Genomic DNA, 19374 nt, shown 5'->3' on the forward strand with positions numbered 1-19374 from the left:
CCCAACTGGAACATGGAAAATGTTCGATTATGGTCAGGACACCTTTGTAACAGGACCAAAGCCTCCTCACCAAAATCAACAAAATCTTCCACAAAAAGAAGGCTGTCACACTATTATTATTATTATTACTGCCGATATTACCCTTTAAATTGCCACTAGTGTCTACTATATATCTCTTTGTGTAATGCAGGATTCACGGGTACCAACTGCGAGTCAAACATCAATGATTGCCAGTCATCACCATGCCACCACGGTGATTGTGTCGATGGGATCAATGCCTTTACGTGTGTCTGCCACCCTGGGTACACTGGATTCCTCTGCCAGAGTCAAATCAATGAGTGTCTGAGCAATCCGTGCCGGCACGGAGGTACCTGCGAGGACCTCGTTAATGGGTACCAGTGCAGATGTCGACAGGGAACCTCGGGCACTAACTGCGAGTACAATGTCAACGAGTGCTTCTCCAACCCATGCCGCAATGGGGCTACCTGTGTTGACGGCATCAACGCTTACGCCTGCCACTGCCAGCCTGGCTTCACTGGTGAGCCTACACGTTCTTCTTCCCCCACCCTGCATTATCTTCACTTTGGATAAGACCCTGAAAACAAACATGCCATGGTACAAATACACACACTGGAAAGGGCTGAGACAGCTGTTTGTCATCACATGCTAATTGGAAATGCAAGAGGCATTTTGTTTTTAATTTTCCAATCGGTATCGCTTGATCTTGCTCCATTTTACAGCTCCTCAGATAAAACACAATTGTTGCCCACTTTTTTCAAGAAAATGTAAAACGTGAAAGCACACTCCATAATTAAGAAAGAGAAAAGCTTCTCTTGCAAAATAATTTGGCTTGTGTCCAGCATGAGTTTTGGGTACACAATTCTAGATTTAAATACTTTCGAATGGGCAATTGGAGTGGTGTCTGACACCATAATTTCTGCACACCAGGAACATTTTGGAATCCGATGAGCAGACTAGCGATGCGTGCATTTTAAATCCGTGCCACCGTAACAATGTTGAGCTTTGCACATTTGATTTACTCGTGCAGCTGTCTCCAAGCCATTGCCATGGTTTCTTTTGAGCCTCCAGAAGTCACGGAGCGTTCCTTTTAAAGTTGGAAACTTGAAACTACAGCTATACGGAATAAATGCATGGTTGCAGGATAAGTACAGCCTGAAGTTTTAGGGTTTTGCACCCCGAATTGGAGGTTGACTCTTTAGTGTGAAACCCAATTTTTACCCAGCAAATTCCCCTCACTGTGGTGCCTGTAGGAATGCACTAACTTACTTGTTTGGCAGCAAATGCAGTTACATCACCATCTGTACCAAACCACTACCGTTAGTGTGAGTAACCGAGCCCGATATCTCCCCGAATTTAGCATACTGCGAGTTTTTTCACCCAAATTTACACGAATTTAGCGCACACATTTATTTGACCAATTGTTACCTCCTAAATTTAGAAGAAAAAAAAAAAAAATCTCGAAAACTTCAGGCTCTAAGGATAAGGCCTTGTACTCTTGTACCCATCAATCAAATTCCTTTACTCCGCAGGTACCCACTGCGAAACAAACATCAACGAATGTGCCAGCAACCCCTGTGCCAACGGAGGCATCTGCACAGACCTAGTCAACGGGTTCAAGTGCGACTGCCCTAGGGGCTATTACGACGCCCGTTGTCTTTCGGACGTCGACGAATGCGCCAGCAACCCGTGCCTCCACGGGGGCACGTGCGAAGACGAAGTCAACCGCTACGTCTGCCACTGCCCCAAAGGGTACGGAGGACACCGTTGCGAGCAAGACGTAGACGAGTGCCAATCCAATCCGTGCCAACACGGTGGCAGCTGCCGCGATGCCCTCAGCGCGTACTCCTGCATGTGCATTGACGGCTACACTGGCAAGAACTGCGAAACCAACATCAACGACTGCGACCCCAACCCGTGCATGAACGGAGGAAGCTGTATCGACCTCGTCGGGGGCTTCCGTTGCGTCTGCGAGGTGCCGTTCACCGGCGCCACCTGCGACATCGAGCTGGACCCCTGTTCTCCGAACAAGTGCCGCAACGGAGCGCAGTGCTCTCCGTCTTCGAACTACCTGGACTTTGCCTGTTCCTGCAAGCTGGGCTTCACGGGAAGGCTGTGCGACGAGGACATCGACGAATGCGCGGTGTCCTCGCCGTGTCGAAACGGAGCGTCCTGCGTGAACACCAACGGCTCGTACGAGTGCAGGTGTGCCCGTGGCTACGAGGGTAGGGACTGCCTCATCAACACGGACGACTGTGCATCATGTAAGGTTCTATCTTAAAACTTCAGACTGGGCCTCTTGGTAAGGCATGGCGGAATAAACGCGCTAAAAACACAAGGACGACGGACACACAGTGTCCTAAAGTGTGCCAGTGTCCGCTAACGGTGTGTCCGTTGTCCTTATGTTTTTAGCGCTTTTATTCCGCCAAGGTTCTATCTGTTCGTTTTGTTTCGTATCACGCTTCACTGACAGTGCAACTCACAAATGGGGAGCGATCTCCTTCTCGGGAGGGAGCAACCCATAAGCCAAATAAACAAAGGGGAAAAGCAAGTACGGAGTGCGTCATCGCGTATCACTGTTAAATGAAAAGCAGTCAAGTACACAAAATCAAAGCAAGTTACTACGAGGATACGAAATATGAGCAACTCGAAACATGGGGAAAAGAGGTAGAAATATACGAAAGAAAGACGCTAGTGTGGGCTAGTACCTATTCTACAGGTTTTCCCGGCGATTTTAATCCAAGTGCCAGCTAAATTAATCCATGCCCCATAAAGTTTGCATGGCACGTGGATTAATTTCGATGGCGCTTGGATTAAAATCTCCAGGAAAACCTGTAGTTCACTGCAGCTATGTACATATCTCATTTTTTGTTGTGTATTGTTTTTGTGACCTTTCGGGACATACATTTTGGGTACATAACAGAGAGAGTAAGGCACAGTATAACTGGACCACAACGTACTAGATTATAACAATCATGTCGTAGGCACCTCTTCCCAGCACCGCATTAGGAAGCTAGCGGTGGTGCTACTTATCGACCCGGTGCTTCCTGAATTTCTACAATACTTTATACATAGCTTACCTTTGTATTTTTGTACAAGCCATGGTTGTCCCAACGGAGATGCTTCTTGCTAAAGTTGATTATCATCATCGTTCTACACATTTTGTTTTCATAGGCGCTGTTGCTGCTGTCTGCTACAGTAGTCGTAGGTTCGCTTATGCATGCTCAAAATTCAAATTTTCGTCATCTGAACATGACGTAGATCTCATGGACTGACGTGTAGCGTTCCTAACGGATCGTGCGGACGGGCTCCTCATAGGGCTTGCCGATTATGACATGGCCGGTATAATCTAGTATTCGCGGACTGGACAAATCGTAGGATCTAAAAAAAACAGAATCAAGATTGTATCTTCACTTAGAGATTCCAACACAACTAATGCTGTTCCTTTCAATGTTACCAGATCCGTGCCAGAATGGAGGAACCTGCCTGGATGGCATCGGAGAATACACCTGCCTCTGCGTGGACGGCTTCGGCGGAGAGCACTGTGCGGAAGACATTGACGAGTGCGCGAGCAACCCCTGCCAAAATGGCGCCACGTGTAACGACTACGTCAACAGTTACGCGTGTGCCTGTCCGCCCGGATTTAGCGGTACCAACTGCCAGACCAACGACCAGGACTGTACTTCCAGGTTTGTTTTGCCCCTCTTACTGTCGACCTGGTACACACCTCTCATACTTTAGCAGAAGGTTGACAGACAACAATGCTTTCCCCCTTACAGCTCGTGCATGAACGGCGGCACTTGCATCGACGGAGTGAACAACTACACGTGCGAATGCAGTCCCGGCTACACGGGCTCCAACTGCCAGTTTCACGTCAACGAATGCGACTCGCAGCCGTGCTCTCACGGCGCCACCTGTGTCGACCACGTGGGTTACTTCACCTGCCAGTGTCCGTTGGGGTACACGGGGCCGCGATGCGAGGTAAGCAAATGAGCACAAATTCTACGCAATTTAAATAGAGAATAAAGCTTTCGGGAAATATTCTTTTCTAAATTTGGGGGGTAAAAATTGGGTAAATAAACATGTGCTCTAAATTCACACGAATTCGGGTGAAAAAACTTCCAGTATGCTAAATTTGGGGAGAAATCGGGCTCAGTTACTCAAACTAACTGTATTTGGTACAAACAGTTATATAACTGCATTTGCTGCCACATGAGTTAGTGTGCATTTCTCCAGACGTCTCAGTGAGCGCAATTTGACGGGTGAAAATCGGGTTTCACCCTAGAGCGGCAACCTTCAATTTTTGGGGTGCAAATTCGCGGAAGAATCGGGTTAGACCCTAAAGCTTTAGGCTCTAAATTTAAACTATCTTTCCCGTTGCTTTCTATAGCTATAATCTTGATGTATTTTATTTGTTCATCTTGTTTTATATGTTTATTTGTTCATCTGATCTTATTTCTTCATTCGTTGATCTAGTTCAATTTGTTATCTTGTTTCTGTTGCACAGAAATTTGTGGACTGGTGTAGCACTACTCCGTGCCAGAATGGCGCCACCTGCAAGCAGTCGAACAACACGTATCGCTGCACGTGCCCTCCAGGCTGGACCGGACTCCTCTGCGATGTTTCGATGGTGTCATGCCAAGACGCGGCATTGCAGAAAGGTACGCAAATTTGTTTCTTTTCGGAGAGAAGACACTGTCCTGTACTCCATTTCACAGCGAGGCCGATGCAGGACTGACGACACGATTTGCTCTTTCAGGGATTCAAGTGTCTGCACTCTGTCATGGTGGCCAATGCGAGGAATCTGGCAACAGCCATCGCTGCATCTGCCCGGTTGGCTACGAAGGAAGCTACTGCCAACACGAGGTCAACGAGTGCCTGAGCCACCCGTGTCAAAATGGCGCTACCTGTCGTGACCTCCTGGGCCAATATGCGTGCGACTGCCCCAAGGGCTTCCAGGGGCTGAACTGCGAATTCAACATCAACGACTGCGACCCCAGCCCCTGCCACCACGGCGGAACGTGCCACGACCTTGTGGACGGCTTCGTGTGCTCGTGTCCCTACGGCACCGTCGGCATCCTCTGCGAGATCAACGTCAACGAGTGCTTCGAGAGTGCGTGCCACCACGGCGGAACCTGCGTTGATGGGATCGGAGGCTTCCAGTGCAAGTGTCCTCCGGGATTTGTCGGCCCACGGTGCGAGGGTGACGTCAACGAATGCCTCTCGAGCCCCTGCGACCCCGAGGGAACGCTGGACTGCGTGCAGCTCGTCAACGACTTCCGCTGCGACTGTCGACCGGGACGTGCCGGCAGACAGTGCGAACTGAGGGTCGACCCGTGCGCGTCGGATCCCTGCCTCAACGGTGCAGTGTGCAGCGCGGGGCCGCACGGACCGACGTGCATCTGCACAGACAACTACTGGGGCCCCACGTGCGCAAAAGTTGCGTGCAGCGACGTCAACCCGTGCAGAAACGGGGGTCAGTGTCGCGGCCAGACGTGCATCTGTCCTCGCGGGACATCGGGACACTTTTGCGAGAAATTGGACGCGGAGCTGATGGATTGCCGTGTGGACAAGTGCAGGAATGGTGGCGCGTGTAGAGAGACGAGAGACGGAAGGTTCGAGTGCTCCTGCGCTCTCAACTGGAAGGGCCCACGTTGTGATGAGTTTGATGTTGGAAGGGGGGGAAGTGTGTATGATGTCGTGCTGAAGACGCTCGAAGATGAAAAGAGACAGTGTTCGGCGAGGCGATGCGACAAGAAGGCTGGCAATCGTCACTGCGACGAAGAGTGCAACACGTACGCGTGCAACTTCGATGGAGGCGATTGTTCGTTGGGTAAGGGAACCCCACTGAACACCTATTCTGGATGTGATTTTTAATTACGGATCCCCACTGGGCCATCTGCCAAAGCCGACTGCAATGTGACTAAGCTTATTGCGGCAAATGTAATAGTATGTGCCTTCATCGATTGCCATTAAACGAGAGTATGCACCAGAAACGCTTTCTGGCTGCGCTCAGGAAACGGAGAGTAAAATTAGTACACAGTTTGTATGGGATGTCCTAACCATGTATTAGGACCATGTCCTAGGCATCCCTTCCCAGCGCCGCATTCGAAAGCTAGCAGTGGCGCAACTCATCAGCCCGGTTGTTGCTTCCTCAATTTCGCATCATTGATCATCATCATTCTATGGGTTTTCATAGGAGCTGTTGCTGTCATCTGCTAACGGTAGTCTTACGTCCGCTTCTGCACTTTCGAAATTCAAATTTCCATTGTCCAATCGTGATGTAGATCTCGCGGGCCGATGAGCAGCGCCCCTAGCGGATCGTGCGGACGGGCTCCTCATAGGCGTCGCCAATTATTATATGGTCGTTATAGTCTACAGGTTTTCCCGGCGATTTTAATCCGAGTGCCAGCTAAATTAATCCATGCCCCATAAAGTTTGCATGGCACATGGATTAATTTCGATGGCGCTTGGAAATCGTCGTCAAAATCGTCGGGAAAACCCGTAGTAGGTCGTGATCCTAACGTGTCTGCGAAATATAGCACTTCACAAAACGTAGCGCAAAAATACTCAAATAAATTGCTCAGAGAGGAAATCAAGTGCTAACAACAACTTCCCTTTTCTCTTCAGGCATCAATCCGTGGATAAACTGCACCGCAGCAATAAAGTGCTGGGAAGTTTTCAGAGATGGCGTCTGCAATTCAGAGTGCAACAACAACGAGTGTCTGTTTGACGGATTCGACTGCTTGAACGATCTGCAGCCTTGCAAGTACGTACCGGTAGCGAAGTTAATTAATTTGATTCCGTGCCCGTGTTGCTCGACTAACTGCAACGTCTTGACTTATCTTGCAGCGAGCATTACGACACCTACTGCATGCGAAACTATGGGAATGGCTACTGCGACCACGGGTGCAACAACGAAGAGTGCAATTGGGACGGCCTGGACTGCGAGGGTGATACGCCTAGGATGGCAGAAGGCTCCATTGTAGTCATGCTCGCAATTGAACCGGAGGTTTGTGCTTCAGTTCTTCAATGCCTTCTGATGTACCGTATTTTCTGGTGTATGAGTCGCAGTTTTTTTTTTAGTATTTTGACAATGCGTCTTATACAAAGGTGGGACTTATACAGTCAAACTCCTTTATAGCGAACACCTTTTTAACGAAAATACCACTACAGCAAATTTTTTTGCGGTCCCGCTGGAGCCTATAGGTCCAATATTAGACATCCTTTTTAACGAAAATACCTTTACTGCGAATTTTTTTTGCTGTCCCCTGAGTTTCGTTGTAAAGGAGTTTGACTGTACGCAATTTTTTTTCTGGTTATCGCCACCATCGACAATGACTTTGCACAATCTTCTGGCCACGATAGTGGCTTCCCCTTCCGGCATCCCAACCCGTTCACCACGTGGTAACCTCAAACACCACTTTACTTCTCATCATGGTGTTCACTTCACTCTCATCATCAAAATTCTGAAGTGTGTCTTATACAAAGGTGCGACTTATATAGGATATTTTGGGGAAAATCTAGATTTGGGGGGGGGGGGGGGGGCGACTTATACAAAGGTGTGATTAATAGTCCGGAAAATACGGTTCTTGTGAAAATTCTGGAAGGCAAGAAAATGCAAGCTCCAACCTGTCCTCTTATTCCACATATATTGATCTTCCCACAGGTGTTCCGTAACAACACTGTACCTTTCCTGAGAGACATTGGTCATGCTCTGCGTACCAACGTGTTCTTCAAGAAGGACAGCGGTGGGAACTACATGATCTATCCTTGGCACGCTTCTGAAAACCAGCTGCCCAATCATTCTGTGCTTCCTGTGCCTCGCACAGGGTAAGTATGCCATCTGCATCCACCTACAAGCGTAGCTAACGTTTCCAGACGTAAATATGAACACGCACTAAGAAAAGACACCCTGGTCAAATCATGCGATGTACGCTCTAGAATAGTACACATATATAAGGAAAGAAAAAAGGGAGCAGCAGAGTGGTTAGGGGAGATTAAGAAAGTGTGGGGTCTGTCGACTGACGGCACCTACTCCGTCCTCCTGATTAGGGGTGTAGCCAGAATTGCCTTTAAGGGGGAGAGGGTGCTCTAGCCCCCTAATACCCTCCTCACTGTGCCCGTGTCCCTAATCTCCCCACTTTTGGGCTCCAAGGAATATGGCTACTTTATGTGTAGCAAGGATTCATAAAATCCCATTCATATAACCAAACTGCTTGTATTCCAGGACCTTGGTACACCTGGAAATAGATAACAGGCGCTGTCTGAAGTCGCTCGGAACTGAGTGCTTCCAGTCGGCTGCCAAAGCAGCAGAATTTCTGGCCGCTGCACACTCCCGTCATGCCCTGGAGACTCCGTTCCACATCCAAGAAGTCAAGGGTGCAGGGGCATCGGAACAGGGACCGGAGGGAGGAGCTGGACAAGCAGGGGCCCTTCATGTAGTCATCGGACTAATTGGGGTTCTTCTGGCTGGACTTCTCATTGGGGTGCTCATCACAACTCACAAGAAGAGGGCGCGTGGCATTACATGGTTCCCCGAAGGGTTCCTACGCACTGGTAGCGGACAGCGGCGACGCTCCAGAAGACGGGGACCAGACGGACAAGAGATGAGGTGAGCGTGTCGGCCATAAAGAATTATTGTCTCTGTTTGGTGCAGTTACGTTGAGCAATGCCATAATGTTGCTGTTCCTTTTCAGAGTTGCCAACGGAAACGAATGTCCGGGAGAGGCTTGGAGCGATGACGAAGGCGATCGCAGGCCAGCAAAGCGACCCCGAGGGTCACCCGACTCGAGCTGCGGCGAAACTATAATCTCGGACTGCGACGACGAACGCGACCCACGACCCTGGACGCAGCAACACTTGGATGCAGCAGATGTTCGCAACCCTGATGCTCTCCTCGCTCTTACACCACCACAGGGCATTGATCTGGACCACCATAACGTTGACGTGAGAGGTCCAGGTAAGGAACGCTGCTGCGCTATTATTCTATGTTATTTGTTATTTATTTTTATAATTTTTACTCTTTTTTCATTTATTCTGTTTTTTTTCTTCTTCTTCTAAATCTCGCCAAGAACAAAATGAGAAATGATCCATTACGTTGAACAGGTGGGCTGACACCGCTGATGTTGGCGTCGTTCCGTGGAGGAGGACTCGACACTGGTGAAGATGGTGAAGAAGAAGATGGATCAGCCAGCATGATCCAAGACCTGCTGATGCAAGGGGCTCAACTGGCGAGCACGACGGAAAAGACTGGAGAGACGCCGCTTCATCTTGCCGCGAGATATGCACGCTCGGACGCTGCCAAGCGTCTTCTCGATGGTGGTGCCGATGCCAATGCTCAGGACAGCTCTGGGAGGACACCCTTGCATGCTGCTGTTGCCGCTGATGCTGTTGGGGTATTCCAGGTAAGGTTGAGACCTGCATAAAGTTATTGTTTGTGCCTGCACGCAATGCATATAGAAGAATATTTTATATTAGATTATTAAAACATCTTCGTCGGAGAGGTCCACAAGCTTGTGGGTGTGGAATTTACTTTGGTGGCTTTTAATTCCATTTTATTAATTTTGATTAATTATTGCAATAATTGAATTAATTAAATAATTACTAAATAATTTAGATAATTGAATTGAAATAACTTAAATATTGAAATAAAATAAGATTATATTTATTGAATTAATCACATTAGTTTGATTAATTTATCCCTAAACCAGACAAAAATGCCATAACGTCACACGAAATTTTTTAATGCCATAAGCACCGGAAAGACATAAATTCAAACATATCGTACCTACCCGACTTCTTTGTAGATTCTGCTTCGCAACCGTGCCACCAACCTCAACGCCAAGATGCACAACGGCATGACTCCACTCATCCTGGCGATCCGTCTCGCCATGGAGGGAATGGCGGAGGACCTCGTGAACGCGGAGGCCGACATCAACGCCACGGACGCCGACGCACGGACACCCCTCCATTGGGCAGCCGCCGTCAACGACGTCACATCGGTGCGCCTTCTGCTTGCCCACGGTGCGAACCGCGACGCACAGGATGTGCACGAAGAAACGCCTCTCTTCCTGGCCGCACGCGAAGGAAGCCTCGCTGCGGTGAGCACGCTACTCGAGCACGGCGCAAACCGCGACATCACGAACCACATGGACCGCCGGCCGCGTGACGTCGCTGGAGACCGCATGCACATGGACATAGTGGAACTGCTGGACAAGTACGCTCCGTCAGCGTCGGCACTGTCCAGTCCGCCCGCCCTCTTGTCAAACCCCACGATCATCGGTTCGTCGAAACCAAAGGCGAAGCGGAGGCAACCGGGTGTGCCAAAGCAGCAACCTCCAGCCATACAGCTTCAGCAGTTGGACCCCTCAACCATAACGGACGGGGTCGCGAAACGGCGCACGGCGTCGTTCAAGAAGCGACGGGAGCCCCCGCTGCCCGAGCAGACGACCGCGGCTCTGGAAGCGCAGCAGGAGGGACTCTACGGCGGCCTCCCGGTGTCGCAGGGCATGGCGACGATAACGAAGCAGCCCCCCTGCTACGAGGAGTGCGTCGGCCCCATCTACGCCAACACGTACGACCCCCAGCAGGCGTATGCCCGGCAGGGCTACACGTCGCCCGTGAAGCAGCGGCCGTCTCTGCCGACGTCGCCGACCCACATGGCTGCCATGCGCGCCGCGCACCAGCACAAGATGCACCAGGGGGCGAGCACGTACGACTACCCCGTGCAGCCCGCGTACTACCACTACCCGACCCCACCCTCGCAGCACAGTCACGAAGCGACTCCGCAGCACTACATGCAGCAGCAACACCCCACTGAAACATACCTCACTCCATCACCAGAGTCGCCTGGACAGTGGTCTAGCTCATCACCACACTCCGCCCAGTCCGACTGGTCGGAGGGCATCTCGAGTCCCATGGGGCCGCCGCTGGCTCAAGTGACGGGACAGTCTGAGAAGCAGCAGTCGGGACTTACGCATCCAGACCCTGTTTTTATTTGAGTTTGTGGTGCCAAACTTTCTTCTCAAGAAGTGTACATTGTGAGTGGTGGCCACTATGTGGCAGATTAAGGACAATCGTGCAGGACACAGTGCGACGATCTACCAGCGAGTCGTCACCGCTAAAGTAAGGGACTCCACGAGTGTAAATGAACGGACAATCCTTGCTCTTACTGAGCGTTCGTCGCGAGCGTTTCGCCCTGAAATGCAATCTTACTCACGCTGGTTCTTGCCATATGCGCATGTGCATTATTTATGAAGAAATGGCGCTGGCAGATTTTCTTATTTTCGCTCCCATGCAATCTACACAGCGTTGCAATCTCAGAGTTTACTTTTGGAAACGCAGCTGTTTGCATACCGGTATAGAGTGCTCACTGTAATCGGGGCAGATTTCATTTCTATCGTGTTGCTCTAGTTGTACATTGTGAGAGATGCTTTTATACGACAATTTTTATCACCCTTCAGGGTGCTTTACCAGGTTGTGTAGATTTTTAAAGTGCAGCACTACCTTGGAGAGCATCAATACTCTTTACCTAAAAACTGCTACGACAGGGTGATTTATGCGAGACGTGCTGGTAGGAACAGCCAAATTATGGCCGCCGAGGCGAGACACTCACATTTACACTCTTTTATATGTGCAGACTATTTTCAAATTCTTGCCAGCTCCCATCTTGCGTCAATCACCCTGCACATTGTGGTTTTACCTTGTTAATACTTGTATATATATAATTCTACAATGCTTCATTTTTAAGACACGTGACAGTAATAGATCGACTAACGTGATTGGCTTAATACGTATCTACAGTTTTTACTCTCTTGTCACTTCGGAACTGGAAGTATAAATCATGCCTGCCACTTCGCAAGAGAGGGTCGAGTTTTGAGCACTCGTAAACGTTTTATGACTCGTACTACTTCTGCGATGGCATCACCATTTTTACTCAGACACCCTAAACTTGTGCCTTATGGCTTGAATGGCATTCCGTGATGAATGGCTGCCTCTTGAAATGCTCTCTGACGCCACATCGCTCACCAGTCACCCGTCATGTTTGACCTCATTTACCTCCCACGTTAACTCTCGCATTTCTGCAGCATTAGTATTTATTTCTTTATGGGGCCAAAACACTTTCCTCATTGTGCTGTACAATCAGTATTTAAGAGGCGATCTCGAGAGAAGGTACACGACGACTTTGTAAAGGTAACAAACAGTGACATGGTAGCCGAAGCCAATCATTTACACCAAAACTGCATTCTGTACATATACCTAGGCAGTTCTTTAATAGTCTGTGTTACTACTAGAATCTATACAAGTGTGTGTATGTGTGAATGCAACGTGTGAACAGAAGTGTGCGTAAGTGGAACATGTACAAAAAATGATATCTTTTAAATAGCGCGAGTGTGCCTCAATTTTTCCTGCAGTTTCAAGAATCATGCTGTACATTAATTTGGCATTGTAGCACGACAAAGACGCTCATCTCGGTTTACGGAGAACAATAAAGACACTTTTCCCATGAAAAAGAAAATGTCAGTTCTGTTTAATCCTCACTGCTTTTCTTTGCCAGGGCCCTGCCAGTACCCAAATACTGAAGTTAGAAGAGCCTGATAATGATGATTCATGGCATTACGTCATTACATCATTATTTATTGATTTCACGACACTGCCAGTTCCCACTGGATCTATAGCAGGAGTGGGGAAATTTGGAGACTTGGAAATTTACTTTGGTGACTTTTGAATTTAATTCAGTCATTCCATTTTCCTTTTATGAATTAAACAACTAATTAATGTGACCCTACACCAACCCATAATATTAACACTGTGACATGAAATTTCACAAGATACAAATACCGAATCAAAAACATGCATACAGCGGAAGACAGTCAAGTGTAACCACATTCGCAATCACACAATCGCATTGATAAGGTATAGCAAAGACACCACAGCATCCCTTGCGGCTGTTCCTAATCTTCCGTCACCCCCATGCATGAACCAGATGGATGAACACGAAATTGACAGCCAGATAGCTGCTCCAAAGAGCGTATTGATGCACTGCTCCGCGCAAGAAATACTATGTATTCAGAAATCATCAAGTGTCGACGCGTTTTTTTCTTGCAATACTTTACGCTGAAGGTTCCCATACGTAAAACGGAAGTTCTGTAAATGGACAAAGTAAAATTGAAGTTATAATGTTTATTTAATTAGCGAGCGTATGCAAATGAGCCGCACACTTGTAAGTTCATGGCCAATTTCCCATTGATCTTTACCAAAAAGAAAGGTCTTCAATGGCGCCACCTGTTTACAAATTATTCAGCTGGGGGACCTTCGTGAAACACCCCGTGTACAAGCTAAACAACGAGAATTAGCCGAGGGAGGCTACAAACATGAACAACACAAACACATAAGCCTCCAATGGGCTCAATCAAAGCAGTGGCAAGTTCATGTGCCGGGCACAGACACTGCACTTGTCTTGGTACCTTGTCTTCAGAGAACTATCTTGTCTTACCTAAAGAACTGTTGCAAAACCCAAACCGGCTTACACTTTTGAGACTCCGGTTGGCAGACCCGTAGAATCAACTATTTGAAGGACTGTTTCAAGTTTGTTTTCGCTGCTAGGCATTTTGCCGTTCCTTGGATGCTGTCACAGGGTCCTACCTCGGGGAAAGTGGCAAAAAAGTGTCGTAACGTTGCAAGTGAAATCAGGTCAATAAGGTCAAGTCAACCAAGTCAGAATGTGCGCCCCCGGTACATCTTTGATACGGTGCCGTGGAGAGTGCATAGTGATGGTTGTGTGCGCTGTCTGCGCCAGAACCCCAAACTTCAAAAATTCTTTTCTCTGCTATAAAAAAATTAACTTTTTAAAAACTTGCTCCTTGTGTTCCTTGGGAACGATACTTTCTTCCAGATTTCACTGTACTTCATTCTTCGCTCCACCATTTTTGTTACTTACGGTTAAAGTTGCCGCATTTTTGAGAGTCGCATTTTTACATATTTTTTTCTCCTATACGCATTATGTTTTACTTCTCTACAAGTCTATTCTGGCTTGTAGTACCCATTAGTATCCCAACATTAAAAATAGTTTTCTCTTTAGTTCTAGTCATGTAGCCCAGAAAAAATGCTAAACATTGCTTCTCATAGCATTTTTCGCACCAACTTATGGTGAGCAGCCAGAATATTTGCAACCCTCAGGTAGGTAGATAAACACTTCTCCCTCATGGAGGCATGAAAACAGTTGCGGTATCTCCGTAATTTTGGCTGTGCCATGCATAGACTGCAGGGGTGATCAGAAGCTAACCCCATAACTTTAGACAGATAGGTAATTGTAGTGGTGCTGCAGTTCCACCAGCACAGTAACAATGCAACTGTTTTCGAGAACGGCCAACAGATGGCCAACTCCATGTCTGTATGACTCCAAATCTCCATGTACCCCTGGAACATAAATGACTGCACCGAATGTGGTGTTGCGCCATGTTATCCATGGTTGCCACAAGTATAGAAATCATGTTCAGAAATCTTTTAATGTGAATATAAAATAGTTTTATATGTGCTGTACATAAAAATTGTCTTAGAAAAATACTCTTCATGCAGTAGTCAAAAGGAATCGAGATACAATGGATACACTATGGTCCTACCATGGTCCAACACCGAAGTGAGGGGACAAGAAAGCAATGCAAATGGATTCTAATGCTGATTGACTACATCTCTGCCTTCTATAGTGCTAAGCAGAACAGTGGTAACACACAAGCTAAAGACAGCAAAAATTATCCTTAACTATGACCATCATGATCTAAAACGTAAAAGTCCCTCTCTCAATCTCAACTTTTGTCAAGATTCTGCATACTGTAAACGTATTTTTATTCGCGATGTATTAATTTTCGCGAATTTCGCGACCGCTAAAAAATCGAGAAAAATTGTGTTCGTGAACACAGCTTGACGTTTATCCGACGAAAGCAAACAGCCCTGGAATCGCGAAATTAAATACTCGCGAATAAAAATATATTTACAGTATATCATAAACACCTCAAAGTCTGTCTACTGTTTTGTTATACATCTACAATGAAGCTGCACAATGGATGTAAATGCAGGTTCCAGTGAAACATCTCGCAGGTGGCATGCGATGTAGGAAACAACAACGTTCTTGATGATTATTTCTAACTGCCTAGAGTAACATTCACGGCAGCCAAGGCATCCACGACCCAATTAGGGTAATCTCCTTTAGGAAATGAGTTCCGCATGAAGTCCTTCACGAAGGTGTCGAACGTGCCAGCAATGATGTTATCCCGAATGCTCTTCATCAGACGCATCTGCAACGACAGAAAAGAAAATGGCATGACATCTTAGAAAGGATGAAATGAAAAAGAACAAGAACATGAACAACAATTATGCCGAAAGCTGAGAGAATAGGTAAGCTGTACAGGACATGTGTCAGTATTTATGCCAATAATACTTCACTGTTACTATTATTATGTATTTGTTTCCATCCAACCGATAGGAAGTGCTAAGACAAAAAGCCAAGACAAGCTTGACATATATGCCTTAACTCCATTACAGCAGCAGCACCTGCAGAAAAACAACTGCGTACTACTGCGTACTGCAACTACTGTCACTCAAGCCACAGAGACAAAACATAATGTAACAGAATGTCTGAAGATTAAACCAACATTAAGCACGTACACACACTGAGCCACATGGCCATCAAAGTCACTTAATGCCTTTGACAAAAAAAAAAAAGTGAGTGATACAAATCAGAGAAGCATAATAACAATTTGAAGCCTCACCTTTAAATCGCAGAAAAATATTTTTAGAATTTTTCTTGAATAGAATTAACGGTACATTTTTCTTTGAGTGAGTTACACGGGGCACAAACATATGCACTAGCGTAGCTGAAAAGGGATAGATCACCCAACCAGCGTAAATATATCATCAGCATCTTGCTTTAACGTATGCAAATATTAGCAGTTATCACCTGATAGTTGACATTATGGATAGACACCAGGTGGCACGCAACAGTCTCCTGCTTGACGATGTGATGCAAGTAGGCTCTGGTGTAGTCCCTACATGTTGTGCATGGACAGCCATCTTCAATGGGTCGTGTGTCGTTCTTGAAGGTCTCCTGCTTTAGGTTTAGCTGTCCCCATGGCACCAATGCGCAGCCAAACCTCTGAGAGGAATGAAATATGCATTTGAGTCCCATTGGCCTGCACACTCGAAAAATTGGGCAAAATTGGGACTCACGGCTGTTCTGGTCGGGAAAACGCAGTCAAACATATCACAGCCGAGGGCGCTGCAAATGACCAGGTCCACCGCAAAACTTGGTATTACATGCGGAGGACAGTTGAACAACATATAACTTCGTGGTGGTGCGAATGAAAAGCCACACCATTTACAGTGAGATGTCATGCACAATATGCATAGGGTGAACATGGTACGTGCACCATTTAATTCACAAACACAGCTTGCGTAACATAAAAATGCGCAACCTTCTGGATGACGATGGTAAAATGTTTTGCCACACACCATGGTAGCTTGTATTTGCGGTATGCATTAATTAAGCTAAATCTGTGAGCTGAACTCGCAAATTAGCTAAGCAAAGGTAGGAGCATTTTTCTTAATGAGTTTGGAAGGCAAGCACGCTATTCCAATCAAAATTATTGTAATTTTAAGAGAAATTTTACACTCGAAAATGCCTTGCTTGTTGAAGCGTGCTTGCTGAAACCGGCGTTTGCGGAACGATCTCCATAGAGGTGATTTGGAAAGAGCAACACACTTGACGGAAAACACGGTGAGTGATACAAGAAGTTGAGGAGGGCCTAAGACGTTACCCAACTCCCATGAGGTAGCGAGGCTTATTGGGTGGCAGAAGATCCGTACTGAGGTGCACCATGGGCCAGAAGTCATCTTTGCTTTCTCCACCACTTAAACCTCCTATGGCATACCCGGCAACGTCACGCTTTAAGAGCTCTGGAAAGCAACAGGTTGCCCCTGTTTTAGTTCAGCTCAAGGTACAAAAGCTAGGGGCCCTCACACAGAATTTGCATATCGGGCACAACATAGACAATACCAAACAATAATTTATTTATCTTACCCCAAGGGCCCTTACGGGCATTACATGGGGGGAAATAGTTACACTACTCGGCTTTTCGAGGTTCTGAAGAAGCCTTCCTCCTGGCTCGGTAATGATTCAGCCGCTCCTTCTATCCCCAATTCTCCGGGAGAACTGGCAAAACTGGTTTACGGCGGCAAAGGGACAAGGCGCTGACCCCCACTGACTGGCGGACCAGAACAAGTTCTCCTTATAACGTCATCGGTGACGTGCATCATACCTTCTCATCCTGGTTATACCTGGGGTGATGAGTTTAATGGTGAACGTGCGGTACCATGTTTATGTGAGCTTTTTTCTGGGAAACACATTGCACACATCAGAACCTTTCGCGCTATGCGGTAAAATGACGCACACACTTTCATCAGACATCTTAGTCTGGAAATTTTTTGGATGGCCCTCTGTACTCCTTTAACTCGCCACAGCAGGCATAATGAGGAGGAGAAGCATGATGCCACGTCGTCGATGACGTTACAGGGGCAACTCCTCCTGGTCCGCTGGTCAGTGGGGGCCGTGGGGTCAGTGGGTGTTTTTGTGGGTCCGAGTGTGCTGACATATGTTTCTGTTTTCATTGCATGGTTTTCTTAGGTTTTTTGCGTCCCTTCTAATTCGAGAAAATGCCACTGCGCAGTGCTCCGTGAAGGCAGGGCATCTGTATATGCCGTAATAGACGCAGATGCAATGACCACAAGCGTGAAAGCGAGGGCGTGTGTCGTATTGAAAGCATCGCGTGCCCCGCATGCAAGCACATTTATGAGAAACCTCCGTGTCTTCTGCCACGGGCTTCCTGGTAATGCGAAATAGCTGACACAATGTGGCATGAAAGATGAAAGTCACTGAAAAGGTTGTGAGTGAGCAAAAATGTAAGAGTGAAAGGAGGATGAGTGAGAGAGAGCAGATGGTTTGTCCCTTCAGATGACACACGCTGGAAGTCGCTGGGAAGGCGTGTTAGCTTAGCTCAATTGGTAGAGCCCTGGACCGGCAATCCAGAAGATGTGGGTTCGAGTCCTACAGCTGGCTAACCTTTTCAGTGACTTTCATCTTTCACGTTAATTTCTTAGGCAAATTGAGGCTTTGTATGTATTTGTCCCTTCTATGTTGTTCCAGCCTCAGAACATCAGTTCTTTCATGTACAACTTGTGGGCCGCTTCGCGACCCCCACTGGGGGTCACGACCCACATTTTGGGGACAACTGCTGTACAGCTAATACAATAAAATGCACGTACCCAATGCACAGCGTCTTCGCAGATCGGCATCCAGCCCACCTTGGACTATAGGGAAGATGTTTTGAGTGGCGCGGTTCTTGTGAGCTTTTTCACACCGATCAACCCAGCGGATTGTCCTGCGTTCGTTACACGTTATGAGTCAAACCTCCATCGAACCAAACAAATTTTAAGGTACCTGTGCATGGCCTCTTCAACACGAGGTCCAGATATAGTACTGCTCACTACATCATCTAGCTGCATCATGATGTCCGATCCGAGAACATTCTGAATCTCGATGGACTTTTCAGGTGACAGCATGATTTCTCGCTCATCGTAAGGCGACACAAAACGGACGCCTTCCTCAGTTACTTCACTGAGTTTGACCAAAGACACCATCTGGAAGCCACCGCTGTCCTGTAGGGTTCAGGTTTATTTCCAAAAAACGTTAGATATGGCAAGGTGTTCGTACGGTTCAGCCTTTTTGATGCTAAAGAAAGAACACAAAAATTACGCACCGTCAGTAGGGCATTATTCCATGCCATAAACTTATGAAGACCACCTGCCTTCTCTATAATATCAATGCCCTGTGCAAAAGAAAACAATGTTTTAACCAGAATGGGATAGCTAGCACTCTAGAACCATGCAGTTTGTTGTTTTATTAGTTTACGTTTGTCTCTCGCATTACATCATCTACAACATACGAACCGGTCGCATGCCTAGGTGGTAAGTATTCGACAGAATGAGCCGGCAGTTCTGTTCTTCAATCTGCTTCGGTAGAAGACCTTTGAGGGTGCCCTGTGTGCCCACAGGCATAAATATTGGCGTCTCGATGACTGCATGTGGAAGAGTTAACACTGATGCCCTCGCTTTCGTAACTTTACACTTTGCAACAACTTTAAATTGCAAAGCATGTTTCAATGAATCGCCCATGGGAGCCGCCATGTTTGGGCATGCAGCGGCACCTGTTAAGAAAATTACTTGTCAATAACCTAGCAAAGTATTGCCAAAAGCACCAAAAGAACCACAAAATCAGTGTTTGATGTCAGAACATAAACAAAA

At 47.1% G+C, this 19374-nt stretch overlaps 2 protein-coding genes across 2 annotated transcripts in view; one reads left to right on the forward strand and one right to left on the reverse strand.

Moving 5' to 3' along the window:
* Positions 1–12532, forward strand: part of LOC135368211 (neurogenic locus Notch protein-like) — a 65440-nt gene extending 52908 nt beyond the window's left edge. Inside the window, exons 9-21 of the mRNA XM_064601351.1 lie at positions 191–538; positions 1551–2282; positions 3479–3707; positions 3798–3999; positions 4526–4679; positions 4778–5851; positions 6649–6787; positions 6871–7030; positions 7688–7851; positions 8249–8632; positions 8718–8980; positions 9127–9425; positions 9828–12532. Of these exons, the coding sequence (XP_064457421.1) occupies positions 191–538; positions 1551–2282; positions 3479–3707; positions 3798–3999; positions 4526–4679; positions 4778–5851; positions 6649–6787; positions 6871–7030; positions 7688–7851; positions 8249–8632; positions 8718–8980; positions 9127–9425; positions 9828–11021 (5342 nt within the window). The 3' untranslated portion in view covers positions 11022–12532. The remainder of the gene's footprint in view (positions 1–190; positions 539–1550; positions 2283–3478; positions 3708–3797; positions 4000–4525; positions 4680–4777; positions 5852–6648; positions 6788–6870; positions 7031–7687; positions 7852–8248; positions 8633–8717; positions 8981–9126; positions 9426–9827) is intronic.
* Positions 12533–14509: 1977 nt separating this feature from the next.
* LOC135368209 (queuine tRNA-ribosyltransferase catalytic subunit 1-like) lies at positions 14510–19286 on the reverse strand. The gene is made up of 8 exons (XM_064601349.1): positions 19021–19286; positions 18831–18899; positions 18512–18729; positions 18337–18452; positions 16833–16971; positions 16246–16321; positions 15977–16171; positions 14510–15314 (listed from the first exon to the last, which is right to left on the reverse strand). The coding sequence occupies exons 1-8, from the start codon at positions 19255–19257 to the stop codon at positions 15162–15164; spliced, it is 1203 nt and encodes a 400-aa protein (XP_064457419.1). The 5' UTR covers positions 19258–19286; the 3' UTR covers positions 14510–15161.
* Between the last annotated feature and the right edge of the window lie 88 nt (positions 19287–19374).

The sequence above is a fragment of the Ornithodoros turicata genome, chromosome 9 (genome assembly GCF_037126465.1).
Source record: "Ornithodoros turicata isolate Travis chromosome 9, ASM3712646v1, whole genome shotgun sequence".
NCBI lineage: Eukaryota > Metazoa > Arthropoda > Arachnida > Ixodida > Argasidae > Ornithodoros > Ornithodoros turicata.

Coding starts and splice junctions, on each gene's coding strand:
- LOC135368209 (XM_064601349.1), bottom strand. CDS start 19,257: ATGGCGGCTCCCATGGGCGATTCATTGAAACATGCTTTGCAATTTAAA. Junction 18,453..18,511: donor GTTGAAGAGGCCATGCACAG/GTACCTTAAAAT, acceptor TAACGAACGCAG/GACAATCCGCTGGGTTGATC. Junction 16,972..18,336: donor GCGAAGACGCTGTGCATTGG/GTACGTGCATTT, acceptor GTTGCTTTCCAG/AGCTCTTAAAGCGTGACGTT.